This window comes from Panicum virgatum, chromosome 8N, assembly GCF_016808335.1.
Source record: "Panicum virgatum strain AP13 chromosome 8N, P.virgatum_v5, whole genome shotgun sequence".
Lineage (NCBI taxonomy): Eukaryota > Viridiplantae > Streptophyta > Magnoliopsida > Poales > Poaceae > Panicum > Panicum virgatum.
In genome coordinates this window covers 31,851,664-31,879,387 of record NC_053152.1, presented here as the reverse complement: position 1 = coordinate 31,879,387, position 27,724 = coordinate 31,851,664, and the positions used below count along the sequence as shown (strand labels likewise).

The window sequence follows — 27,724 nt, the reverse complement described above, 5'->3', positions numbered from 1 at the left end:
ATTACACGCATGCACGAGACCAAATCAACTAATATTCCATTTACCTTAGGCCATGTACTGTCATGCACAATGTCTTTCGGTGAGGGAAATCTGGGTAACTCGATTTGGGGAAAAGGAGTAGATGTTGACAGCCCGACTTCAACAATCACATAAAGTTGCACCTTAGCAACCGATGCACCTCCTCCAATAGTCGCCACAACCTGTGGTGCGCGACGCCCGGACATGAGGGCACATGTCTGACAAGCAATCGAGAACTAGCAAGAACAAGTAATAAACAGGATCTGGAATCTTGAGATGCAGATGAAGAGCTGGATCTAAAATAAACGAAGTTGGGGTCTCGAATACAAAAAGATGGACGGTTTCTACAACACGCGCGCTTCCAGGAAGTTACGAAGGCAAACTTACATCTAAACAAAACCCAAGTGTCTCCCGGTAGTTGCTACTACTTTATATAGGTGGGACAGCAGCCAAGAAGGTGATGAGGTCCAAACCCTAATTTAAATGAGCCCTAGTGGGCTGGAGTACATACAAAAGACTCTTCCTAAGTCTGGGCCTCAAACCGCCTCCGGAATGAAGAGTTATGCTCGATTGGAGTTTCTACTACGCGGAAGGTCCGACACCGGATGAATGGCTCCGTCCGCTCCTCCTCCATTTCTCCAAAAATGGGGCGAATAGCTTCATTCCTGTCCGCAAATGAAGTCGTGACCGAATCCAGTCCATGTGAATCCACTTTCCTTCTTATCCTCTCCATCATTCCTAAGCAAAACAAGAGTGCACGCGTTTCCATTGTCTAAATATAATGGACAAGAACTTAAGAATGAACTTACCTAATGATTGAGTTGGCAGGCATGTGCGTGAGTAATAGGACCAAGTGGTGGTGATATCTATGGTGCCGGTGTAGGTACTGGTGTGGATGTATCGTTGGTATTGATGTCCTTGTCATGCTCCAAGATTTAGAAAGATTGGGCATGACTAAGTACATAATGAAGAATGAGAAAGGAGAAAAGGGAAAGGACGAGCTTGCATAAAAGAGATTGGCTGTTTTGTAGGTGTTACCTTTTAAATTTTTATAGTAAATGATGTGGCTGAAATTGAACACAATAGAGGGTTCTTCTCTTGACTCTAAACTTATTGAAGGGCAATGATAAAGTCAAAATTTGCAATTCGACACTACCGTTTCTCAATAATGGATTCAACCATATTGACATGTGTTGAAGCACATGTAAGATCTTAATATTCCTTATGTATTAAAATGCAAATTAGTGTGAAGAGATTGCCGTATTCATAATCCTTAGAGTACTAGTACCCAGAGGTACCCCCACGAAATATAATATAGAGAGGTTTGGTCTTAATAGAGAGGTTTATAAAATAGAGAGGTTTGATCTTGAAATCAAGTTTGCAAATATCCATTGCACCTGAACATATCACTTTGGTGTGTGTTGAGGTCTTCTTTTGTAAAATTTGAGGTAAGTTTTCTTTAGAAAAATAGAAATAAATTTGAAATATATTTCCTTAAAATTTGGTACTTGTTGCAATTACCCTAGGAGTTATTTTGTAACTTATCCTAGGACTTAATATTTTTCAACAAGTCTAGACACATTCCAAAGTTGATAGACCACCTCGACAACCTGTGATATGTGTTTAAATTCATGTATTTTCTTTTGGTAGTAGCTAGGGTCATTCCTGCTGTAAATATTCTTCAGGTTTAAAGAAGAGTGCGGCTAACGCATGGGTTAAAATTTCTTGAGACCAGTCAAGTAGGGATTTTACAGCATTTTTAATTGAATTTTAAGGCCCCAAAACCTGTCAAGTTTGGATTTTACAGCATTTTTAATTGAATTTTAAGGCCCCATATGGAAATTTAGATTATTCCTACTTAGGTCCATTTGGAACACAGGAATCTTTCTATCTCATGGGTATTGAATTGACTGCAGAGGAATATGAACACTGAAGTTGAAAAAAGTTCCCGAGTATATAGTAAATTTTGAACTACGAAGTTGAAAAGTTCAGAACAGTACAGTTAAATTTGACCATGGAAGTTGAAAAAGTTCGTAACATAGTGCCAACATGCATGGAAGGCAGAGACAAAAGCAATTTTCAATGCTAGTCTCGAGGCACACTTGATTAGCAAAAAAGAGTAATAATAGATATACAAACAAAAGATAGAAAAGAAATACACATGATCACAGAGGATTGAGAAACATTTTGGAATTTCCACAGCAGATGTTCCGGTGGTTATCATCGCACCAGTCTTGAAGGAAGAAAATTAGTTTTTTTAATAGAATACTGGAGCTTTCATTACGTAAACATAGAGCCATTACAATCCGTATCAAGAAGATCACGGAGCCACTCCACTGTGCAGCTACTGGATACAAGTTTTGCACACTGATGTGCTACTCTATTACATGATCTACCTTCAAACAGCAAGACAAACTCCACAAAGCTCCAGCTCCAGTGCCTTATATCCGCCAAGATTGGTGAGATCACCGAACGATGGCGGTCCCCCAGCTCCCACGCACAAGGAAGTAAATTAGGTTATAAGTTGTATGTTTTGTTTCAATTGCCACGAATTTGATCCATCCGAAGGGCATTATTGTTTACCCCCAAAATGTTGCTACAATGCAAATTCCTATGGATTTAGCAAGCTTATATTATTTTACTGGTTTTGGAGTTTGATGCACCTTTGGGCCCATTTTCAGGAACACCTCCAACATTAAAACCTCTTTTAGTCGTCCACTCATCATCATCATTCACGACGATAGTTACCAAGAACTCGATGTGATACCAAAATTAAAGCTGAGGTGAAGGCATACAAGGGTTGGACAAAATTTCACGCAATCCTGTTGCAAGTTGCCAGCACGTACCAATAAGATGAACATAGCAGCTTGTTCGGAGATAATTGACCTCAACGAGGATGATGCTGACTGGCATCGAGGATAAACTCCAAGTTATTCTTGCCCCCTCATATGCATCTAAAAAGTCCTGGATGTACATATCCGCAGTTAACAATGACTTATTAATTACCCAGACTAGCTTCAGTAATTGTAACTTATAAGCTGTTGGAGTTGTGAAAGCTTGGTTGTAGAAGACTGGTTTGTGGTATACCTGAAAGTATGGTAGATAGCTTTTATGTTGTAGTTGGTTTGGTGAGTATGTAGGAAAGTAGGATGCGTATAATGTGGTCGATGTATTGCTTGAGTCCCTTGGGCGGTATATATAAGAGTACATGGCTTGGAGGGCAAGTAGCCTCTCCTAGAGATAAGGAATGTTATCCCGGGATTACAATCAATCCTAAACTAACCATATCCGGAGTTGCCTAATATACTCTAACATCCCCCCGCAGTCGTAGCGGTAGCAACACGAACAGTCAGACTGGAGAAATATGGAGACGTATCCCCCCTGCAGTCGGAACGCCGGTGCAAAAGTTTTGACAGGAAACTCATGCAGATGATAGCCCTTTAGTGCCGTAGTAGCCGAAGTCGAGGTGGACGTGGTCGAAGCCGTGGAGGGGGACGCGGGTCGAAGCGTCGTCGAGATATTCGAGTACACAAACTCAGCAGCTTCTTGCCGAAGACAGCAGGAGGACGGTGCAGCGGATGACGATGGTAGACGACGTGGTTTGCGACTTAGGTCACGCTCAGGACAGGGGTGGAGACGGCGCAGGTTACAGCAAGTGTCGCGCTCAGATCAGGGGTGGCGCCGACGTCTTCATTCAGGAACATCGGCGATGATGTACGCGCGAAAACGGCTGGAGGCGCGGAGGCAGATCGAGCGCTTGCTTGACGAAGACCGGCGGCGAGTGGCGCCACTGCCTGAAAAGGCGACGACACCGGTAGGGTGGCTTTGTCACGAACGTTGTCGCTGCAGCCTGGAAAGGCGGAGCAACACCTTCGACCTTCGGGGGTGTCGACGATGAAGCGGCGACGAACGGAAGGGCGACGCAAACCGATCTTAGATCGGAAAAGAAAAACAGCAGCAGCATCAAGACGAACCTGCGGGAACAATCTCGGGTGCACGGAGCATTACCCCCAACCTTATCCTCATCCACCCGTCGGTCAAACGGTGGAGAGGCAAAGCAGAGTGGTGAGACCCGCCCGTGAGCGAACTCGAGCGGGCGGCGTGCAGCCCGAGCGGCGTCCTCCTCCAGCTGCGCGGCGGGTAGCGACCCCATGAGCCGCCCCCGCAGCCGCGTCCTCGCGCGTATGGCAGCGGCGGAAGTGGCGCAGAGGGCGAAGGGGACGGCGCCCGACAGTGCGGAGGATGGAGCCGGTGATGGAGGGCGGCGGCAGCGCTGCGGCCCGGCGTTGACGTCGATTGGCGGTGTGGCGGCCCGCTGGCCCCTATGGCGCAGTGGCCTGGCGTCCCCGCGGTGGTCCTCCGCAGCCGCACAGGGCACGTGCGCTCTGGAGGAGTGGTGCGGCGGCGCCTGGCCTGATGCACGGGAGGGGCGGGCAGATCCAGATGCGGTGCCGAGGGAGCGACAACGCAGAGGCAGGGCAGGCTCGGCGGCGAGCCCATGGCGATGTAGTGCCCGACGAGGACGACGGCGGCGCAGACATGGATCCAATGGGCGACGGGAAGAGGTAGGTCCCCTGCTGCTTGTTGACGACGGCGGCGCGGGTCAGAGGGATCCGCGCGCTGATCCTACGAGGGCACAGCCCCCGGCGGAGATCGATCTCCCTGGGGGCGGCACGACGGCAGCGGAAGCCTAGGTCGAAACCCTAACTCATGATACCATGTAGGAAAGTAGGATGCGTATAATGTGGTCGATGTATTGCTTAAGCCCCTTGGGCGGTATATATAGGAGTACATGACTTGGAGGGCAAGTAGGCTCTCCTAGAGATAAGAAAGGTTATCCCGGGATTACAATCAATCCTAAACTAATTATATCCGGAGTTGCCTAATATAGGCTAACAGAGCAAACTGTGAACTAAAAAACGTTCTACAAAGTCACGAACCCATTTTGTCCGGAATGCAATGCAAATTCCTAACTCTAGAAAGGAATACTGAACTAGCATGGTCACTCTACTTGCATCAAAGTATCAAAGCAATTTGTGAGTGCTGTAAATCATACTGTGCGAGTATGGTGACTGGAGAGGCACTGGCAGAGCCACGTGTCGGCTAACCAGGGCCCGGCCCCCCCTTGCTCCAGTGCCCATCTTCAAGCATCCGGGTACTTGTGGCACTCAAGCCCGTCCAACTCCTGCCATCTAATCGCCATGCTCTCTGGCGGCTGAGAGAGGGTACTTCATCTTTTCGACGTCTCTGCAAGTTTGAGTGTTTCAGACCCATCTTTACAAATCGAATAGCAGTATTAGTTCGGTTTTGACATGAGTCAGGGATAGCACATTGAAAAGGCATTACATTTCCAGTTTATATATCCATCTAAAATAGGATAAATCTGCAAACAAAAACTCCAGATATCCTGTCAAAAAAAACATAGGACAAATATCTGCAATTTTTTTTTTGCAAATATATGTTTCAATTGTAGTAGAAATACACTTGTTTGCATGAATTGTGGAGGGAACATGCAGTTCAAATGATATCACAAGCCATGGTCCAGGGCCTTTACAGGAAACTAAGACATACTCACATACACCAGCAATTCACTTGAAGAAATTGACTGAAATCCTGCAAGCATTTTCTCCTTTTTTTTTCTACCTCTTGCATCTCCACTTGAGAAATTGAGCCACTTTAGCCCTGGTTAGCTTCTTGCCCCAATAGTTCTTTAGATATCTACCCATAATTTCAGGGTAGAAAATACTGCAAAATAATACGTAAATGCTACAAAATACAGTCGCAGCTCTGCACGCACACAAACACCCAAAAGGGCAGATCTAAAAGGTAGCACTAGTGGTTGAATAGAGTACGGAAAATGACACAGCATTTAGCACCATCATTTCCTTGAGTTCCACGGGCGGCTGCAGCAGACAACTATTCCTCATCCGAATTCATCCATGAGATTACCTCTAATCTCAGTCTCGATTTGCCGGGTCGGCCATTGCAGTCACTGTTAAGACGCATCCACCCACCTGACGGCAAATCAACCACGAGCTCGCAGTCAACATCAAATGCTTTGTCATAGACCCGGCCAGCAGATTACAGCTCAGTCCTCAAACTGAATGGTGAGAACAGCACAAGCCTCAGCATGGATGCCTCTGTAGTGCATCTTGCACCTGTCATTTTGAAGAAATGACGATTGATGCTAATGGTACTTATATGTCAAAGAATAAAACAAGAACCATACCACTAACAATTTGCATAAGATTTATTTTCATTTTCTCAATTTTCAATTTCAGCAGCTGGAGCTAGAATTATGGTATTTTGCAGGACACAGGTGCAGGCTACTTTTCTGAATTTTCCAGAGTCCACTTGGAGCAAAAGCAGCCAGCTTGAGTGCTTCGCATGCACAATCCCTATTTTAAAATGAAATTTCAAAACATTCTTGACAATGTATCCTTCACGAGATCTCGCTCATGGACTACGGAAAAGGCCAGAAACCGAAAAGGAGTGTAGCAGCAGCTACCCAGGTGACTGCATCAATATCAGCACTATTACAGCTTTAGACAAAGTCTGGAAAAATAAGGCCCGGGTGCTGTACCTCACGTCATAGTGGTCGCTGCAATGTGGAAATTCTCAGGTGAGGTGTCAGTGTGCCAAGTCCCTTTCTGTTGGTCGATGCAGCAGTCCTTGCAATGCTCAGCTGCTGTCCGAACAAGCACAAATCCAAATTAACGTAATTTCAGCTGAAGCGTTAACAGAATGCCAATATGAGAAACTAATGTGGGCAAATGCAAACAGGAGGTTGACTTTTGCAATGGTAGCAAATAGTAAAGAAAATTCAATCTGGACATGATTTAGAAAAAACTTTTCAAACCAGTTTAATCAGATACATGGATTGACTATATTGAAGCTTAATTTACCTTACAAGCAATCAAGATACTGCAAAATTGGTCCTCCTCTTGGCCTAGAATATCATGTACTTAACCTAGTGTAGAAATATTCTTACTCTTACCCCCATATCAGTTTTTATATACGCATATTGGCATGAGAGATGCGTATCATTGCATTAAGGAGGAAAAAAGCCAAAATGGCCACACCTTAGACCTACTGCCTAGCGAGACTAATGGCAACCAACAAGCTTCCCTTTACCCCTGCTAACAGCCAGAGCTCGGCTTCATCCCATGCAAGGGTGATAATGATAGCCTGAGAAACTCTAGGTAACACTCCATTGAACACAACGCCGTTCCTCACCGTCCAAATTGTCCAGGCCCCTAAAATGATCACCGAGTTCAACCCTCGCTTGGCCTCTTTGCCCACCATGTCAGAAATTCGCTGCCACCATTCAAAAATATTCTGTGTCGGCCTGTGGTGGAGGCCAGAACCGAGAGACCCAAGTGACCTAGCAGCAAATGCCAAAATTGCCGTGAGAAAACGCATTGTGTCATGAGGTGCTGGATCGTTTCGTCCTCCTGGTCACATAGGGGGCAATGCTCTAGGTGATGAAGACCTCGCCTGGCTAGCCGGTCAGCAGTCCAGCAACAATTGTGTGCCACTAGACAGAGGATGAATTTGCAATTTCTTGGCGCCCATGATCTCCAAATCAGGATGTTCGGTCTAAACTCAGTTGACCCATTGAAGAGTGCAACATAAGCCAACTTGGAAGTAAACTGGCCTGATGAGTCCAACCGCCAACTATGAGTGTCCTCCACTTCCGGTTGAAGTGGTATATCCTGAACCAAGTCCCAAATAACAAAGAACTCAGCGAGTACTCCTACAGTCAAGTGCCCTTGGATGTCTTGCATCCAAACATTATTTAGGAGGGCAGCCTCAACCGTTCGGCTTTTGGCTATCCTCTTGTTCACACTCACAAATAACTAAGAAGCCAACAATTCAATAGAGCTGCCATTAATCCAACTGTCTAGTATACACCTGTCTGTTCAATGAAGGTTTCCAAATTTGATATCCACTAATTGGAATCTGACATTAATAGGATTATACTAGACATGGCCTATTAACAAAGATAGAAGTAAGGTCCTAGAAACGAGTAGCAACACCTGAAGCAGTTGTCACTTGTTCTGATTAAACTGTCTAGACTGAAATGCACCATACCAAGGTGCATCATCACCAACACTAGGGCTCAACCTAAAAATTGGATATGAAATCCCCATCATGGAATGATGAATTCTAGAACCCATATCCTCTGAACAAGCACAAATCTTGAATGGTTTAGTGATGGCATCGCAATAATGTTTGATGGATTTCAGCCAACACCTACTGACCTAAGAAAAATAATATTGCATGAGCCCTTTTTTATTAGTTATTAGGCACAATAATCAGAGTCAAAATCACAATGTATTGTTTTTACTTTGAAAAGCATAGCTGAGTTGCCTACCTGCTAGAACCATCATTGTGCACCACACGGTCCTTGGCCAGGACCATTAGTCCATTACCAGCTGCAGTGTGACCAGCCAAATTCCTGGGTATTGTTTGCAAGAGCTTAGTTTAATGTAAAAGGAAGCCATTGTCTCTCGGTACTTCATCACCAATGTGAATTATTTTCTTGGAATTCTCTTTTTCTACTGAAAAAAAATCATCTTTGTTCAAGATAGCAATAAAATGAGCTGTGGTATGATCACTAAAAGAAGTTGGTTAAACAAGGAAAGGATTGGTAGTTCGGTTGTGCTAGAAATATCAACATGCAAGCTGCTCTGTTTAACTCCCAAACTCACCTAAATATATGTTCAAATTTCTTGTGGGGGTGTGTAGCAATCATTTTTTTCTAGAACCAGAATTTGTCTGATCATAGATTGGTTGTTTGTGTTCTGATTCTGACGAACATCTTGGCATTTCTTGGTGGTAGACCTGACCTGTGAGTTCCTGTGTGACAATAATAGTGTTTAGTCATGACTATCATGTCAAATATGCATTTCAACCCAACCATCATGATATCCTCAAAACTCAGGGATTACAATGCAAGTATTTCCTGTAGGAAACTGCAACAGGTAGATAAAATATTAAGCAGGCCCTAAGTAACTTTATATTAAGAACAACTGTAACCACCCTTAGAAATAATCATAGAAGTTCACATCAAAAGATCTGTAGGCAAAGCATAGATTAGTTGTCCCTATGACTTCTTTTTGGTGGCTCATATCACCATACAGTAATGTTGAAGACTCGAGGTTGGTCACTCATGCAGCTCCAGAAATCATTAGAGATAATGGGGAACATCATAAAGTATGTGCACACGCTCCCTTGACAAATCATCTTGAGGTACAAAGGAACTTTGGTCAATAATCATCGTACACCTCTGTTCGCCTAAACGGCCGTTTAATCCGTTTAAACAGCGTTTAAACGGTAAACAGAGGTCACCTGTGTCGTTTAGGCCCTAAACGGTAAATTAAACAGTTGGACCGTTTAAACCTGTTTAAACCGTTAAAAACCGTCTAACTAGAGTTGAGTTAAACGTGATTAGATGGGCTGAATGGCCATTTAATTCATAATTTAGTTAATCGGAGGATTACAACTACCACAGTCAATATCAAACCAATTAGTATCGTAAGTACATGAAGTGTTGTGGGATTTAGATTTCTTCCAAGAAGATTATTTGGTAGAATATTTACTTATTACAGGTGCAAATATGTAGAACTTCTAGCATATTTGACATTTACGTACATAAATATGCATATTTTAGTGTTACTATGCCAAACCGTTTAGGCCGTTTAACTCCGTTTAAACACCGTTTAAACGGCCTAAACGCTAAACAAAGGGTGACCGACTGTTTACCGTTTAGCGTTTAGGATAACATTGTCGTACACTGCAGTGAATTAGTAGAAGCCTCATTGGCTCTTCTGTCATTTCTCTATGCACTGATGGGAGAAAGTTGCTTCTCTTTTCCACGAGTGTAAAATAATTACAATTATGGTCTATGGACCTAAAAAGGAAAGCTCCTTAGACTTGAAGTGGGTCATGATTTGCTCTAGCTCTTTATGCACACAAACCTACTCAACTAATGGTTTCCAGTTCTCTTTATGTTAAAGGTCCTTGATGAGATTCACTTCCACTAATAGAAAGGTCTGGGCAACTATGGTCGATATGGCTCAACCTCTTCCTCCACCATGTCTCGTTGTAAGAATAAATAGCAGAAGAATCCAGTGAAAGAACAAGTAGAAATATAAAAAAGATGATCTACTATGGAATACAATGTTACCATGACCTACCTGTGAATTACACGACAAAATATCAAAATCACTGTAAAGAGGAAATTATAACCTGACACTGTCAAGATCAGTGTTTACCTTTATCTACAGCACTGGAAGATTAATCCTCAGGAGCCTTCACTAACAAGTGAGTCATGATGCCATGGTCGCTGGTTCGCTGCACTCCCACTCCCACGTGTGAACCTGAAAGGGAAAGAAGCAGCTCAACCATGGTCAGGACCACGACCACCAGCAAAAGCAGATGCTAGGTGTAAATGGGCATCCTTTTCCTTTCAGATCTGGTTAGCCTTGCTATCTTCTCAGTAGGTTGTAGCTGTGGTGGTTTGAGCTAAGCATAGCAAGAATTTTAACATGCAAGATAGCAATTGGGAGAAGAAAAATTATATGCAAGTGGTGGGGTCATCATGCTGTGATCACTGCTCAGATAGGTACGATCTTGCGGTGACTCATCCACTCAGAGACAAGGAAAATATGAAATTATGCAGTGAAACAGTGATGCAATAACAACCACATGATCCACAACTAAATCAGGATTCAAAGTTCATCAAACTATACGAATGGCAGAAAAGACATTTACATGGTCATTCACAAGCACACAGACCATGCCCATTAGTAACTGGTTCGGTTCTGCTGAGTCATTGCTGTGAAAAGCATGAACAGCACAATATTCAGCAAAGAACTAGATTAAGTTTCAAGAAAGACAGTGTAGATGAACAGTCATAATCCTTCTTTTCTTCCGAAAAGATAAAAATGATTTCGATAGAACCACAAATCATCAGTTCAGCTTATAACAAATAACCGTAAACAACCAGCTTTGATAAAAAAATGACCAAAAAATATATAAGATCCTCGTGATAACCTCCTGACTGAAACTCACCCACAGATATACAAAACCTGAAATGCTTAATCCACTATACAAGCAAGGGCTGAGATAATAGGTTTCTCTTCTCGATGGCAATCAGTCAATCACATCCTATAAGCAGTACCAGATAAGTTTCAAGCTGCATTAGGAACTTGGCAAGCAGTCAACAATTATAGGACAAGTTCCTCTAATAAGTAACTGAAGCATTGCTCATCACAAGCACATGAATTGTAAATACAAAATGAATGCTAGTGTGCTGTCAAGGCTAACTAGGATGTTTGGAGACAAAGGCATACACATACACATACACTCAAACAATTTGCCATCAGTGAAAGATAAAACAGAGAACAAAAAAGATCTAAAGAAAATTAAGTTGCAAAAAGGCACTAAAAGAATATTTGACCCCACAAAGAAAGAAAGTTTTATAATAAAAGGAAAAATTCCTCACATGTCATTGGTTAAATCCTAAATCCCTATATAAAAATGTAGGTATTCTCAAAAGATTTCCCAACACACCTACCTGTGCACAGTGTACCATAAGAGTCTGCCAATCCACTGTAGGTTATACAAAGGTGGTTGACAATAAACTTTCACTGATGTACCACAGCTGATACAAGCCATAACATTTTGGCCCTCCAGACAGACACCAAAGACTTCAATGGATCACTGTAACCTATATGAAGGTAGTTGCTTAGGAACTTTTTACTGATGACTGATCTATCCAACAAACAAATGTTGAATAACCATTAATTTACTATACTCAAAATTTAATAATGTCCTGAAATCAGGACCAAATATGATTAGTAATGCTTCACCAACAACACAGCCTAAAGACCCAAAGTCCCATACAATAGGTAATTATTACAGTAAAATAATCTTTTGTTTTTTATTGATAAAAATAAAATGAATTTATGACATCCCTTTGGCAAAAGAAAAAATAACAAGACCACTATAACTTCTAAAAGATTTTAGACTGCATCAGAATGTTTCAAGCAAAGTGAAATTCCTGGTGCCCATATACCATCACAGCAAGAAGAGTTCAAGAGGTGGGTGAAGAGTGAACTCCAAACCAGGAGGATAAATTACCATCTCCTTGGAGCCCTCAACTTTACTGGTATGCACAAAAGGAAACATTTACAGCTACATTGGTCCAAAAATCACACATCCTAATTAGTCTCCTATGAGCATGTCCCTCATCCAGTAAGAAGCATGCATATTTTCTATTTCATAGGGATAAATCATTGGCTAATAAAAAATCCAAAACTTCTTCTGAATGAAGCTTAGGCGTCAATAGAGTATTAAATCTGGTACGAGATGGATAAACCTAATATTATGTATTGTTATTAACACCAGTGTCAATCCCAACATGGCCTTATCTGGAACAGGCCACTTTGAGTAGTTGACATTACTTTACACAATGGACAATTTGAACCCAACTTGTACCAAGCTGTGCAAGTTCACTAAAGAAATAAAAGTAACAATCAGCTCTTATTCAATTCAAGATCAGCCCTTCATGGAAAATCGAGATGAACATGAAGATAAGAAATGGCAAATGAAAAATACCATCTTCTCCTTTATTATATGGCAAACAACTTTACTCCATGAAGTTAACAAATGACAGGACCTCGGAAAAATCCCTACAGGGAATACAAAACTGAGAAAACCATGAGTGACCAATTTACACAATAAATCTGTGCGGCAGGTTTGACATGATAGCGTCAGGCCATCAGTAGTGGGGTTCATTTTCAGAATTTAAACGCAAGGCAAAACCCAGTAATAACCACAACCTTCAATGAGGAAATGATGCTAAACAAAAGTCTGAATCTCAATTGGTCTGAAAAAATTTTGCAGCTATATGTGAAGAAGTAACTTAAATGTTTCAAATCTTACAGACAATATCCACCAAATTTGATTTCAATTTATTTCAATTCACTTTCTTTGAGCAGTTTATTCACTTTGTTATTCAAATATTGAACGTGATATGCATACTGGAATTTTGTCCCTAGATGGTCAGTGCAGAATCACACCTATCATCCTTAGGTCTTTTGCTTCTGAAAGTGTAATGAGCTAGCAATGCATTTCCATATGAATATTCTTAACTGCAGCATATGCTCTGCGCAATTGTAAACATCAGTTTGTACAAAAAGTTAATAACCCAATAAAAACAACATATAATTGTCAACATAGAAATAGAAAAGTCACAATTAACAACAACAAATTACAGCAAGAGATGCAAATGGTTTCCTTAACACATTTTGAGTTGATCATTTAGGTGCAGAGTTAAGTAGTTTCACAGCTCAACATTACATGAACCCAATTGAGAACATTTAGACCTGGATCACGCAAGATAAGCATAGACAGGCAAGTGCAATCCCTATCACTGAACCTGTCTTAGCAAACAAATCAAGCTCACTGACAGCACATGAATCTAAGTTGAGTATTTGACACAAGTCGCGACAAATGAACAAGTAAATAATCATGCAAATTATATAGTTATGTCATCCAATTACAGAACAGAAAATAAAACAAAGTCAACTATTGAAACCAGCCAAAATGAATAAAATCAAGTTTCTGCGTGAAAAAGTAACTTCCCACAAAACTTTGACATTATAAATCCACAAACTAGATGGCCTAGAAATTACGGGAACACTTTTGACTACCAGTTTCATTGTATGAACAAATTTCAATAAAAAACAATTTCTAGCAAAGATTGGGGGTACCATTATGCAGACTTCAGAAAGTTAACTGCCAGCATTAAATTGAATAGCTTATAACCGCCAGCCACAACAAACAAACACGCAAGCATCATTGGTTTATACGTAGGGATCCCCAGGAGACCAGGTCTATCAATGAAATACTTTTTAAGATCATATATGACTCATGACAGTATTTCAATATTAAGGCATTAGGAAAAGCTCACTACTCTCAGTATCTACTTCGACACATTTCAGACCATCCTTCAAAGATAACATTGTCTGAGAGGCTAAAATGCAAAACTTGCTACTCTTAGCAGCTATTTCAACACATTTCAGATCATTCTTCAAAGACAGCATCGAGATTTGAGAGACATTAGTTATTCCATACCAGACATTAGTTATTCCATACCAAAATTAAGCGTATCAAACTGGGTGTACCTAGACCAAAGTAAAACTGAAGCTACACAATGTTCTCCACGTGCAAACAGCACAATACATCATTATTCGAAGTACACAACTCAGATCTAGGACCATAAAGACAACAATATTGAAATGAAAGAGAACCCACAAAGAGATATCACCCAGAGTAACTGACAGCACTGCTGATACCAACCAAGTCTTCAAATGGCTGCACCATTGCTCCTCCTTGCCAGCTTGGTCCATTCAGTGTGGAATGAACCCGGACGGTCAATTCGCTCATAGGTGTGCGCCCCAAACAGGTCCCTCTGTGCTTGGATCAGATTTGCAGGCAATCGACTGGACCTGTAAGTATCAAAGTAGGAAAGACTAGCAGTCATTCCTGGAGTGCTGATGCCAGCCTCCACTGCCCGTGCCACAACCCATCTCCATGCATTCTGTCGCTGCACCATCTCCCTTGCAAACTCTCGGTCGACGATCAAATTGGCCAGCTCAGGGTTCCTGTCATAGGCCCTCTTGATCCTATCAAGAAACCTCGCACGGATAATGCACCCACCCTTCCAAATCCGAGCAAGCTCAGCAAGGTTAAGGTTCCATCCTTTCTCCTCGCTCTTGGCCCGTATCAAATTCATGCCCTGTGCATAGCTGCAAATTTTCGATGCATAAAGCGCCTGCCTCACCCTATCCACCAGCACCTTCTTATCAACATTGATTTTCTCCAACAACCCGGCTGGCATCCCCTCCTCCTCCAACACCCCTGCAGCAGCGACGCGCTCGTCCTTCAACCCGGACAAGTACCTCCCGTCCAACGATGCAGCAATGGTTGGTGCAGCCACCGCTAGCTCCGCCGCCTGCTGCACCGTCCATTTCCCAGTCCCCTTCATCCCAGTCTTGTCGAGAATCTTGTCAACCAACGCCCCACCGCTCCCATCCAGGGGGTCAGGCACAGTGAAGATGTCTGCGGTGATCTCAACCAAGAAGCTCTCAAGCTCCCCCTTTTTCCACTCAGCAAACACATCCGCAATCTCCGAATTCGACAGGCCCCCAACTCTGCGGAGCACGTCATAGGCCTCCGCGATGAGCTGCATATCGCCATACTCGATCCCGTTGTGCACCATCTTGACGAAGTTGCCGGCGCCACCAGGCCCAACGAAGGTGACGCACGCCCCATCCTCCGTCTGCGCTGCGGCTTTCTCGAGGATGTCCCTGATGTTGTTGTAGGCGTCAACGTGGCCGCCGGGCATGAGCGAGGGCCCGTTCCGCGCGCCCTCCTCCCCGCCGGACACGCCCATCCCGAGGTACAGGATCCCGCGCGCCGCAGCCTCCTCGATGCGGCGCTCCGTGTTCTGGTACCACTCGTTGCCGCCGTCGACGATGGCATCACCGGGCTCGAGGTAGGGGGTGAGGGCGTCGATGGTGGCGTCGACAGCTGGGCCCGCCTGCACGAGCAGCACGACGGTGCGGGGGCGGGAGAGGGAGAGCACGAACCCGCGCGGGTCGCGGTGTCCAAGCACCGGGAGCGCGCCCTCGTCGCGCGCGCGGAGGAGCGTGGAGTCCACTTTGGCGGCGGTGCGGTTGTAGACGGAGATCGGGAACCCCTTCTCGGCGATGTTGAGCGCGAGGTTCTGGCCCATGGTGGCGAGGCCCGCGAGCCCGATGCGCGGGGGAGGGGAGTGGGCCGCGGCGGCCGCGGGGGTCGCCGGCGCCGGGGAGGCCATGCCGTCAAGGGGTGCGGTTCGGTGGGGGCGCGGCTGCAGCGGCGGCGGCGGCGGCGGCGAGGTTGGCGGGGCGACGGAGTGGACTAGAGATTGGGGAAGGGGCGAAGGGGATAGAAATATTAGAAATATGCCTTGGGGTTTTGGATGAGATCCCTGCTCTTTTGTGTAATTGGAGAAATGGGGTTGCCCTCCAAAGACTTGCCGATCTATTTCCAATTTGTCTAATTAGTTGAATATGGATGTTACTTGAGATGGAGTTGTGTATTTAGATGCCCATTTGCTACCTCAACGTCATTACTATACGTTTGATGGTTCACAACATTAATCATATTAATGTAGAGTATCAACTTTATCAAAACTAATTAGATATTTGGTTAGCTCAAAACCTTTGGCTTGTCATTATTTTTTAAAAAAATTTGGCACTGCCAAGAAAAATTTCCTTGTAAATTCATGTTGCAATCAATGAAAGATGTGAGGCACTAAGGCAACATTGCTGAACCTTGACAATAATGAGATCAACCCAAACTATACACATTATGGATCAAGTGTGCATATTCAACCTTTCTCGGGTGGGACGTGGTTAGGGATGAAAACGGACGGGAACGGGTGGGAAAACCCCTCAACCATTTCCGTTTCTGTTTTTTAATACGGAAAACAGGAGCAGGAGCAGAATAGCCGGGTACTAGAGCGGAAACGGGACATAATAGTTACGGAAACGGCGCGGGAACCGGAAAATCTACCGGAATATATTATTATTTAATCACCATTCACTTCGCATGAATATAACACTAGACACTCATTTACACAAGCTATTTTTCAAAAATATAATCAATATTTCTTGTTTCCTACGTGAAATACATGTATTGATGTTGAGGATCATGAGAGGATATATGGTGTGCCTATTATTTTTTTTCCAAATTTTATAAATACGGGACTAATACGGGATTATCCCGGCTAAAAACAGGATCCTGCAAATACGGGCGGGATACACTCTTTCCCACTTCCCGTCCCATTTCCGTATTTTTCTGTAAATACGGAAACGGGCGGAATAACTCTCGAAATACGAGCGGGATGGGACGGGATTTTTTCTGTCCGTTTTCATCCTTAGACGTGGTTTAAATAGACTAAACTTATATATTATATTGTTGGAATGAAAAGAACCACTATATCATTTTCGTCTTTATAATTTGACCCACACAATGCATGCCGCATCCATTTGTCGTACGGTTTCCCGATAACATGGCTATAAAAAAATTGTGAAAAGGCGATCGTGTGCATGTGAATCATGAAGAAATTACAAAAGCCACCCACCATGCAAAACTCTCTAAGAAAAACACAACGGCAGGATCGTACATGAGCATTAGCGGGGGCAATGGTGGTCACCAACACGGGCGCACTATTATTTGGGACCTAAAAATCCAATAGCTAGTTATGTACATAAGTATAAGAAAAGAAAGGTCTATAAAAGCTCATACAACAAGCAAGTTGCTAAGTATTTGATATGTTTTCAGGTAATATATATAATTAAGTGGAAACATAATTTGGATATCCTGTATTTTCAAATTTTGGATCTTGCCTTGTGTTCCGCAGCGGAACCTCTCCAATTGACAGGTACGGCCTGCGCGGTCCAGGTTGGAACTAGAACATCTTGCACTTAGAGGAGCAGAATCCGGAAAACTCCAGGGTGCTCGCTGCAAGACACTCCTCCGCCACCATCCCCGCGCCGCCTGGCTCCTCTCGCGAGCTGCGCGCCCGTGCCCTGCTTGTGCAGCCGGCGGACTCATCGAGGCGGCCAAGGGATAGGGGGCGGGGTTGCACACGGGAACAAAAATACTTTTCATGCCTTCGCTATGTTGAGCCACGTTTCTATTATCAAAATTTCCACCCGTCGGCGTCGCCCGCTGGCCGCTCGTTCCGTCCAAGGGCCAGCTGCAACAAGGCCAGCGGCGGCCCTTGGCGACGGCCGTGCCCCAACTCCAAACCCCCCGTCCAATCGACCGTGAGTCCGTGACTGACTTGGCAACGCAGTCCCTATTCGCCACCGTCCGTCGCTGTCCCATGTGGAAGAGCTAAAGCTAACGCAACAACTCTGGACAGAAGGTTCGTATAGTCTCTCCGTGCCAAAAACAGGCAGATTTGATATTTTTAAGAAGAGTCAAGCTTTTGTTTGTTTATTACTAGTATTTTGTTGAACGTGTAAAAAAATGAGGTAGCATCGCGATTGGCTTTTCATCACATACGTGGGCAAGATTTTTTTTCACACGCTGGATTAGGTAAACACACGAGACGTGACTCTGCGATCAGCTAGTACCTTTCTTAAGCACGCCACTCGCATGTCCAGCACATGCTTGCGAAAAAGCACGGCTGAGCACATGCTCTAGGCATGCAGCATGGACATTTTCTGACAGCGAAAGGCATGTAACAATTCCGAGTTTTACAAGTACACCGAGTATCTTACGAGGTAGATGAAGGTAGATGAAGTAAATCGTCGCCGGGGCACACGCCAGTCGACCCTTGCAACAGGGCGTTGCCCAGAAGCAGCACTCACTCGCAATGAGTCATCAACACCAGCTCCGGATAAAAGGGGAGCGGGTGTTGCAGAGTTCAGATAAGGCAACCAGAGTACAATCGCAAACAGGCTGGTGAGGTGGGGAACGTCTCCAAGTGAACGAACATTCAGCATCATCACCAAAAACAAGCTAGTGCGATGTCCGGTTAATTTTTAGTATGGTAGCAGTCCAAATAATTTCGCCGAGCTCATAGGCTGGGGCTCCAGCTGAGACACCTGCAGAAAAACATAGATCATGGTGAAGCAAATGCAGATATAACAAGTTTTTTGATACAGCATAACTGCCTTTAGTTCGAGCTCAATAATCAGAGATGTGCAGTGATGAATGAATGAATGAACAGAACAGTGCACAGTTACTGAGAACTCTAAAATAACAGGGATGGAAAGAGCAATACAACATGATGGCCTAGTAGTGGGTAATTGGCAGATAAGGTTAATCCCGGCTATATGCAATACTAGAACCTCAATTTTGTATTGTACCAAGCAAACTTGCAATGACAAGAAAATGGTTATCTGCAGAAATGATAGAATGCTACCATTATATTGCCATTTTCATCTCTATCTTCTGGTGAGGATCATACCCAACCAGCTTGAAGTCTGATGCCACAAAAGAATTTATGTCCTTCTTTGAAGGATTTATCTTCAAAATCTGCATAAAACAGCAGCATAAATTTAAGTACAGAATGTTTACAAATACAGGCCAAACCATCTCAATTTCGTCTGCAATTTTTTTTTCTTTTTTTTAAAATAATTCTGTCAAGAATTTCTCACTGGAAAAGGCTTCGGCATCTTCTGAATTTGCTCCTCCAAAGCTCGGACATGAGTTCTGTAGACATGTGCATCACCTATAACATGGACAAAATCCCCAGGAGAAAGATCTTGCAACATTAAGACACAAAGGGTTAGAGTTGCAAAACAGCTTACTCTAGCTTCTATCTGTTAGATACAATAAACAACAAGATAAACAAGGGGACAACATACAAGCAAATCCTTGCATTACATCAGATAAATTATTCAGAAGTTGTTCCATAAAACATCTAGAACATGGACCCAACACTTATGTATGGAATGACAAACAGTATGGCTTCTAAAAATTTGTTGCGACTAGCAGTCAAAAGGGAGGGGAAAAAAACAAAGTTCACGAAATTAATGATTCCTAATGAAACTAATCAAAATTATCTCTGTTATACAGTACAACCAATTAGGTGTGCATAATGATGCCCAGTAAGCAAGAACCTTACAACAAGGCATATAAGAACATACCACAAACTTGAGCAATCATGTAAGTGAGGAGAGAATATGATGCTATATTGAATGGAACACCAAGTCCCATGTCTGCAGAGCGTTGATACATCTGGCAAGATAGCTCCCCACTCTCAACGTAAAACTGGAAGGAAGAAGTTGTAAGACATTGAATGCAAGTGTACTAGTTGGCAAAGTTATTACACAATACGCAAATTATGTGCTTTGACTCTTAAAAATATCAATAGCAAGACAAGAAGTAGTTAAAAATATCAATAGCAAGACAAATTATATGTCAATAGCAAGACTCTCAAAAATATCAATAGCATGACAAAATAGTTAAAATGTAGACTTAAACAAGCAGCCAAATTGTACTTGTGCAAACATGTGGCAAGGAGGAAGAGCCATCTTCTTCAAGTCTGAAGGATTCCATGCCGACAAAATTATTCGACGATCATCAGGATTATTCTTGATCTTGTCAATCACATCCATTAGCTGATCAAAACCTTTTCCAGTGTAGTCAGCATGCATGTCAGTATATCTGTCAAATGTCATTTTTATTAGACAACATGGACAAGAGAGACTTAATGAGAAAGAGACCAAGAGAGCAGGGATGGAAGGAGAAATGAAAGCTTACTCAGCACCAAAGTGTCGCCATTGAAATCCATAAACTGGACCTAGATCACCTTCCTCCCTGTGTGCCAAGCCAACACTAGAAAAGATGGCCAGGTAGATTAGAGATCAAGAACCAGAGTACAAATTCTATGCAGCTTATATCCAAGATATACCTGTCAAGATATTCTCTTGAAGCATTGCCATCCCAGATATGAATACCTTTCTCTTGTAGAACCTACGAATGAATATAATACATCAGTATGCTAAATCTCTACTTGATAGGCACAGAACGAAATGTGAGCCAAGCAGAAAACTATGGGCATGTTATGGGGAAAAAAAGAAATTTCAAGAAACATTTTAATTCCCTAATTCCCTTAGGATCTGGGGAAGAATTCTCACATTTCAATGGGGCCCTAAGTGCATAGCAACAGTGGTTTCTGGCACAACTACTGCCGAAAATGGTCAGATGCAGTCACTAGCAGTGGCAAATCTAGGATTTCTAGTTAGGGTGGTCCAATAGAAGACTTTTTAGATATACTAGTGAATAAATCAAATTAATCTTACAAAAAATATAATTTCTCACATTTTGTCTTCTCAATTCAATTATCAATTGCTGTACATAAGAAAATAATTAGCAGCTATTTTTCTGAGTAATAATAAATAAGGACAGATATGAAAAAATCAGGAGATAAGAGTGCTGGGGCTAAATCGTAGGGTGGGCTGGGCGCCTGGGCCCACCAGCCCCACCCCCTAGATCTGCCACTGGTTAGTAGCAGGTATTTCAACTGTAGGAGCTTTGAGTGGATAAACTCTACAGAACAAGTTGCACCTGGTTTATCAGAATTACTATGATTTGTCAAACGGCGATGTTTTTTTTTTACAATTTTCTGCGGAAAATGCTCTCCAAATTGCATTTTGCAAATTTTCCTGTTAGCCTTATTGCATGTACAAGACCTACAGTTTCAAGGCAAAAATTTCTTCCTAGTGTAACATTGCTTAAATGACAATTTGATCAATAAACAGGCTCTCCTATCTATCTCTAATTAATACAGTAGGACAAACAGTACAATTGTACAAAAAAATAACAGCTTAGTCTCACATTATTAATGAGTTAGTTTCTGTGAATATTGCTAAGATAAATAGAGGATGATAAACCATTTATTGACAAAATTAGCATTCAGGCAACAGCATAAAAGTTAGAAGAGAAGTACCCAGAAATTGTATAGTGAAAAGGTTTCTATTATAAAGTACTTATGTATGCAACTGAAAGCAGTAATAGTAACTAATGAAACAAAAAAAAAAGGGCGTACCCAGTGCCGTAGGCTTCCCGCACTGTGCGGGGTCTGGGGAAGGGTTGTCTTTAAGCCCTAAGCCTTACCCACACAAATGTGCAGAGGCTGGGGCTTGAACCCGGGACCTTCCGGTTACAGACGGTAGGCTCTACCGCTGCACCAGGCCCGCCCTTCAATAGTAACTAATGAAACAAACTTTATAAAATTGCTAAAATTGCAGGTAGTCCTAATCAAAACAGCATGGAATTTGTTGGTGCCTAGACCTCGGCTGCAAAATGATTACTAGATTTAGTAAAATTTGAGTAAGTGCATACACCATGGCATGTGCGTTGTGGATATAATCTACGTTACAAATGGCTACATTAAACCAAAAGATTAAATAAGTTTGGCTAAGACAGCACTAGATCCAATAAAATGTTTTAAGACTGCACCTTTGCATTTGTTGAACCACTGATGAACCACAGGAGTTCTTCGACAACACCACGCCAAAATACCCTCTGTTAAAGAGCACATGTCATTGCATAGATCAGAAGTAGATAAATATGGCAACATAGTTATTCAAATTCTTTTGTTTGGACTCATGATGTTTAATAACAGATAGGGAAAAGCCTTAAGGCTCTCTATTCATATGTTTTGGGGAATGTTCTACAGTTGACAGATATGTGTGAAATAGAGTGCATTACAAAGAGGTAGCACGATCGAACAGAATGTTGGACACTTGCACTGCATCTGCACATTGTCATCTGTCACTTGTATAATAGCAACAAATAAAGCATACTAGTACAGCTCTAATACACAACGCACTGCACGGTCAAATGTAGCAACTCATAGTCTCGCACAATATGCCCATCTTAATAAAACATTGTAAGGGCTGTAGCTATCTCGTGAAAACAACTAGACTATTGCAGATGATTCAACCAAAATTAAAAATTCAGAAACTCAGTCAAATTATTGAAACAGAGCTTATTGGGATTTGGGATCATAAAAGAATAAAATTAAATCAGCATCAACTTTAATGCAATTACTGTAAACAAAAGAAAAAAGGCACAGTAGAAACATAATAAACATGCATTTGAAAAATTAAAAAGCCTAAAGCCTTAAACATATAGAATATTCTTAATGCCATTTTCCACGTGATTCATTCCTTGCAAATCATAAAACCAAAAAAACAATTTGGTGCACACTTCTATTGATTGTTCTGACTGCGATAAATTTGAAAACTACAAATATATTCACATACCTTTGTTGTCAGCAGAGGAAAATTTTTCCTTAAGTTGAACCGCATCTATTAAGAAAAAGGAAGACATTATATTTTCCAGTTGATTAAATGAGATATTCAAAGTTAAGGAGAAATACCTGACACCCAAATTTTGACAATGTTCCAGTTCCTGTCCTGTCATTTTTCTGAGCACCAGAGCTTATAATATCTTCAACAAGATTAAGATAATGATACTCCTCATGGCGATCAAATATCATCTTCGGGAGAAAAGAAAAATTATCCATTTCAAACTTGTCGTTCTTGCTATCAACCTCAGTTGATTCCTTTCCATTTGAATCATTAGTTTCTGCCAGTGATTTTCTAACACGAACAAAGGTCACGAAAGAATGCCTAATGTTGCTTTCTACCAGCGGAAAAGATGAATACCATGGTTGGAACACTGAGAAGTCAATTGGGGGGATGAAAGTGTCACACACAATGCTCGACTGAATGTCAGTTAGATGGATGGCCTCACATGCAGGTCCATTAAGATACTCCCTACATATGCAGAAGAGTGAAAAGCATTAAAGCGGGGTTGCATGTAACAACAGAGTACATGTACAATATATTCTTCCAAAAGGTTAATAACTCACCTCAGTACCTGCCCACCCCCTATAACAAAAACTTTCTCAATTGATAAGCAATATGGAGTTGATGCTAGCAATTCTAAGGCAGACTTCATGCTTCCACAGATAACAACATTTTCTACTGTTGCAAAATCAAAACTACCAGATCGAGTAAGTATGACATTCAAACGACCAGGCAATGGCCTCAACTTAACAGGAATGCTCTCCCATGTTTTCCTTCCCATTATAACTGCATTCTTCTTGCCAGGGTCAGATGTTGAAAGCGTAAGCTCCTTGAAGAACTTAAGGTCACCAGGAAGCTTCCATGGCAAGATCCCACCCTTCCCAATGCCCAAGTCACAAGTGGCAGCAACAACAACCTGATAGTTCCGCTGAGGGCCACTCTGCGAATTACCATTGGCTGGAGCGGTTGCCATTGCTACCAGTCGGGATTGACTACAGCGGAACGAACTTATTTTGCTGAGCAAGTCCAGAAATTGAGGTTTTTTAAATTGTGAAACAACTGAACAACCAATGCTGGAAAATCTCGCAACCTGAATTTGAGGAAGCTATAAGCTGGCAATTTCATCAAGCATCACAAAATAAATTGTATAGTAACATAATTGAAACTACAAAGGGCCCATAAATTTTCAGGATTTAATACAAGCAACTGTATGCGTATAAAAAGGATTTAAGCTACAAAAGCTCAGTATATCGCAGAGTTTAATACAAGGAACTGCATGCATACTACGTTTTCTAAAACTCAACTAAAAATGAAAGAACCACACAATTCACAAGTCAGGGAAAATCCAGAAAACAGTTATGCAGTAATTTTGTCCTAAAATTTGTTCAGTGAACTACAGTCTGCAACCTCTCTTGAGGTAAGAGCTGTATTTTGCTAGAACACAAAAGCATACTACAATTAAACTACTCTACAATAAGTTTAGCTAGTGGTATATACTTTCCATGCATGTCGAGAAAACCTAGAGATGTATGGTCCTGCCCTGAGCACCTCTGCCACTAACATCTGGATCCTGAACTAGAAATAACAAAAATTACCATGGTTGATAGCACTATTTCAGCAAATGAAAACATAAAAAGAAGGGAACTGATTAGAGAAACAGGAGAAAGCAAAGCTGTGGTTCTGGAAATATTGAAACTATTATTACTACATCCCCCATTTAAAATTACAAGGCTTATTTCATTTCAGTAGGGCAAGGCTTTGACCAACAACTATTACTGTATTTATACATAATTTTGTGCCTTGTCATAGTGAAGGGAAATATGTATTGTAAGAAAAAAGAGAGGATACAATCAGTTCAAACAAGTGTACACAAGTATAGATTGAATGTAAATTAGGACGGAACAGGAATTTTAAAAAGGCCATGATAGTATACTGCATTTCACCATATAGTATGCATGACACTGCACCCAACTGCGAAGCATCAATAGCAGCAGCAACTAGTACATCGGCTGGTGAGAACTAATAATAGCAACAACTACAGCAGTTGGGGTCACTACTTAACATGCAGGAAGAACAAAATGCTTGAACTGACCAGTGACCAGTCAAAACTTCAAAATCTCTAAAATGCAGGAACTGTTACTACTGTGCATGAAGAACAACCTGAGTGCGAGGCAAGGAATGGCTCAAAACGACCTCCAATTACCACCACCAGAAGGAGTAACACATGGGTGCGAGAAACCCGCGCCCAAATGAATCCCGCTAACTGGATACCCTATTAAAAACTTTTTGGCACATCCAGAACTACAAAGCACAATGGGTGCCCAACCAACTGATGAACAGGGGACACGAGCACATACGACCCGTGGGACCGGACTCCTGGTCCAACGAGCATGTCGGGAGACACAAGGCCAACCACCGAATCGGACCCATCCTCGCCGCGCCTGCACCCGGAACCCCCCACGCCGGCCCTACCCGCGGTCAAACGGGCCCACGAGCTAGGGTTCCTCGCCGGCCGCCGCGCCGCAGCGGAGGAAAGCCCGCACAAGAACCAATAGAGCTTGAGGAGGAGGAAGGGGAGAGAGGCATACGGAGGGATGGGGGCTCACCGGCGGTTGGAGATCCGGCGGGCGCGGAAGGGGAGGGGGCGGAGGGGACGGAGAGGGTGTGGGCGACAGCGCGAGAAGGGGGGCGGGTGGGTTTTGGAGGGGGTTGGGCGGTGTGAATTGGGAAGGGGTTTTTCATTTTTAGTACAGCTTTTAAACTTAGCCGTGATTTAGATGCAAAATTTAAAATTACAAAACTATCTTTTTTTTGAAAAGATAAATTACAAAACTATCACACCAAATATGCGTGGCATATGCATGAAGTATTAAATCTATATGAAATAAAAAACTAATTGCATAGTTTACTTATAAATTACGAGGTAAAATGAGCCTAATTAAGCCATGATTAGACACTAAATTGCTATAGTAAACATGATCTAATGTAGTATTAATTAGTCTTAATAAATTCATCTTGTAGTTTACAGACAAATTCTGTAATTAGTTCTATGACTCCTACGTTTAATACTTTAAATGTGAAAAAATCATTTTAAAATCTTTACACGGTGTATCTAAACAAGACCTTGTTCGGGTGTGTCATCCCAATTCTCGAATCAAGTGTATCATTCCGATTCTTAAACTTCATTTGGGATTTATCTGATCTATCTCTCTTATGGGCAAACAGTTGTCGCACAAATGGCACAGGTGAGCCGTAGGTCCGTCCCTAGGCATGTGCAAACGGTGCATCTTCGTGCATCTTCGGGGCCTCCAAATGGAAGGGGGCCCACAATTTAATCTCTATAATACTTTGTTAATACTAGTTCGTAGTTAACTAGAATTTGAAAGAAAAAAATTAGGCTCCTGCAAAAACTTGGTAGTGACTTCAACCATAGACACGTCTCTCCTATCCCTACTTGTAGCTTTTCTACCATTCATTTCTTTTTCCAGTGAAATGTTATCCCTCTTTTTAATGCAATTGTGTGTTTGAGTGGTTACCATATTTAGGGGCGAAGCTACGTTCACTTACCATGGTGTACATGCATCAAAGTAAAACAAAATTTTACTTGGAGTTGATCCAATTTTACCAGCTAAAGTGTACTAGTTTTTCCTCTAAACATCAGAGTGTGCACTAGGGTCTTAGCTAAAGTGTACTAATTTTTCTCTAAAACATCAGAGTGTGCACCAGGGTCATTTTTAACGTGGCTTCGCCCCTGACAACATTGGTGGTGATGTTATCCTGGATTGTTCACCACATCACTAATGGAAAAATAATAAAGCTGGGGATTTTGATAATTTAATTAGCTTGATATATCAATTCAATTTATTGAGATGTAATTGGCTCCTAAATGGTTGATATCTTAGTACTGCATGGTAGTTATAGCTTATATATTATTATTATTATTATTCTATTTTGCTAGGCTTATGTAGCTTATATATTATTATTATTAGTCTATTTTGCTAGGCTTCTCATTTTATATTTTGGAACTGGGCCTCGGATTTTACTGGGACGACCATGGAGAGCTGTCGCCGTCGCTGCGCATAGGCACGCGTGCAAAGCCGCCGCCTCCCGACACAGGCATAGTGGCCTTGCAGGCGAGTGATCGCTGCCGCCACCGCACCTAGTAGCCAGACTAACATGGTGTCGTCTGTGCGCGGTCTCTTGCTGCTGCTGCAGCTGCTCGACTATGGATAGCACAGGCACCGCTCACCTGAATTATTTTACTATTATATTTTTGTTTGCTTATTATTTGTTATTTCTATCATTTATTTGTATTTTCAATTACTTATGTATTTTCCTTTTTTTAGTTTCTCTTACTCGTACAACTTACAAGATATTTGTAGATATTCTTTGTGATCCAAAACATTAGAACTATCTGTTCATGATATTACACGTCCAAATCTTATGATGCATGATATTCATGTTTCTTTATTTCTCATTTTATCTTCATTTCATAACTAACATTTTATTTCCCCCCAGATTTTAGCAGTTTTTTATGTAAAATGTGGGCGTGTCGTGTAGAGTTCTTTTATAATTATCTTTGATGTAGATGTATTTGTTCTTCACGTACAATTATTCATCTATGGATCACTAATTTGTTCGGAATACCAAATTATATATTCGCTTTGTAGACTAAATTGTTCGGCGGTGTCGACTCTTTTATTCGTAATATTCAGTTTTCATTATTTAGTCTGAATAATTAAATATTTGCGATGTTTAATGTTTTGTTCATTGTACATTGTTATGTGTTCATTATTTTTATTTTT

The 27,724-nt window shown here is 42.1% G+C and overlaps 2 protein-coding genes across 5 annotated transcripts; both read right to left on the bottom strand.

Moving 5' to 3' along the window:
- Positions 1 to 14,137: 14,137 nt before the first annotated feature.
- LOC120684602 (6-phosphogluconate dehydrogenase, decarboxylating 2, chloroplastic-like) lies at positions 14,138 to 16,009 on the bottom strand. The gene has a single exon (XM_039966464.1). It carries the CDS (start codon positions 15,911 to 15,913, stop codon positions 14,399 to 14,401), a length of 1,515 nt encoding a protein of 504 aa, XP_039822398.1. The 5' UTR covers positions 15,914 to 16,009; the 3' UTR covers positions 14,138 to 14,398.
- Positions 16,010 to 18,202: 2,193 nt separating this feature from the next.
- LOC120685347 (bifunctional dihydrofolate reductase-thymidylate synthase-like) lies at positions 18,203 to 25,628 on the bottom strand. 4 transcript variants are annotated; one of them, XM_039967203.1, is made up of 13 exons: positions 25,526 to 25,628; positions 24,417 to 24,494; positions 23,483 to 24,009; positions 22,988 to 23,387; positions 22,872 to 22,916; positions 22,063 to 22,128; positions 20,513 to 20,574; positions 20,362 to 20,436; positions 20,100 to 20,265; positions 19,746 to 19,869; positions 19,254 to 19,360; positions 19,019 to 19,131; positions 18,203 to 18,698 (listed from the first exon to the last, which is right to left on the bottom strand). In XM_039967203.1, the coding sequence occupies exons 2-12, from the start codon at positions 24,480 to 24,482 to the stop codon at positions 19,021 to 19,023; spliced, it is 1,749 nt and encodes a 582-aa protein (XP_039823137.1). In that variant the 5' UTR covers positions 24,483 to 24,494; positions 25,526 to 25,628; the 3' UTR covers positions 18,203 to 18,698; positions 19,019 to 19,020. The 4 variants fall into 4 exon arrangements, with proteins under 4 accessions (XP_039823137.1, XP_039823136.1, XP_039823139.1 ...); XM_039967202.1 differs by having other exon boundaries at positions 24,417 to 24,489; positions 25,526 to 25,607; XM_039967204.1 differs by having other exon boundaries at positions 18,331 to 18,698; positions 24,421 to 24,489; positions 25,526 to 25,578.
- Between the last annotated feature and the right edge of the window lie 2,096 nt (positions 25,629 to 27,724).

Excerpts from the sequence above, each read along its gene's own strand:
- LOC120684602 (XM_039966464.1), bottom strand. The coding sequence starts at position 15,913 with ATGGCCTCCCCGGCGCCGGCGACCCCCGCGGCCGCCGCGGCCCACTCC.
- LOC120685347 (XM_039967203.1), bottom strand. The coding sequence starts at position 24,482 with ATGTTAGTGGCAGAGGTGCTCAGGGCAGGACCATACATCTCTAGGTTT. Across the intron at positions 20,266-20,361 it reads TGGCGACACTTTGGTGCTGA|ATATACTGACATGCATGCTG; the intron begins GTAAGCTTTCAT and ends GACATTTGACAG. Across the intron at positions 19,132-19,253 it reads AGATGCCGAAGCCTTTTCCA|ATTTTGAAGATAAATCCTTC; the intron begins GTGAGAAATTCT and ends TGTTTTATGCAG.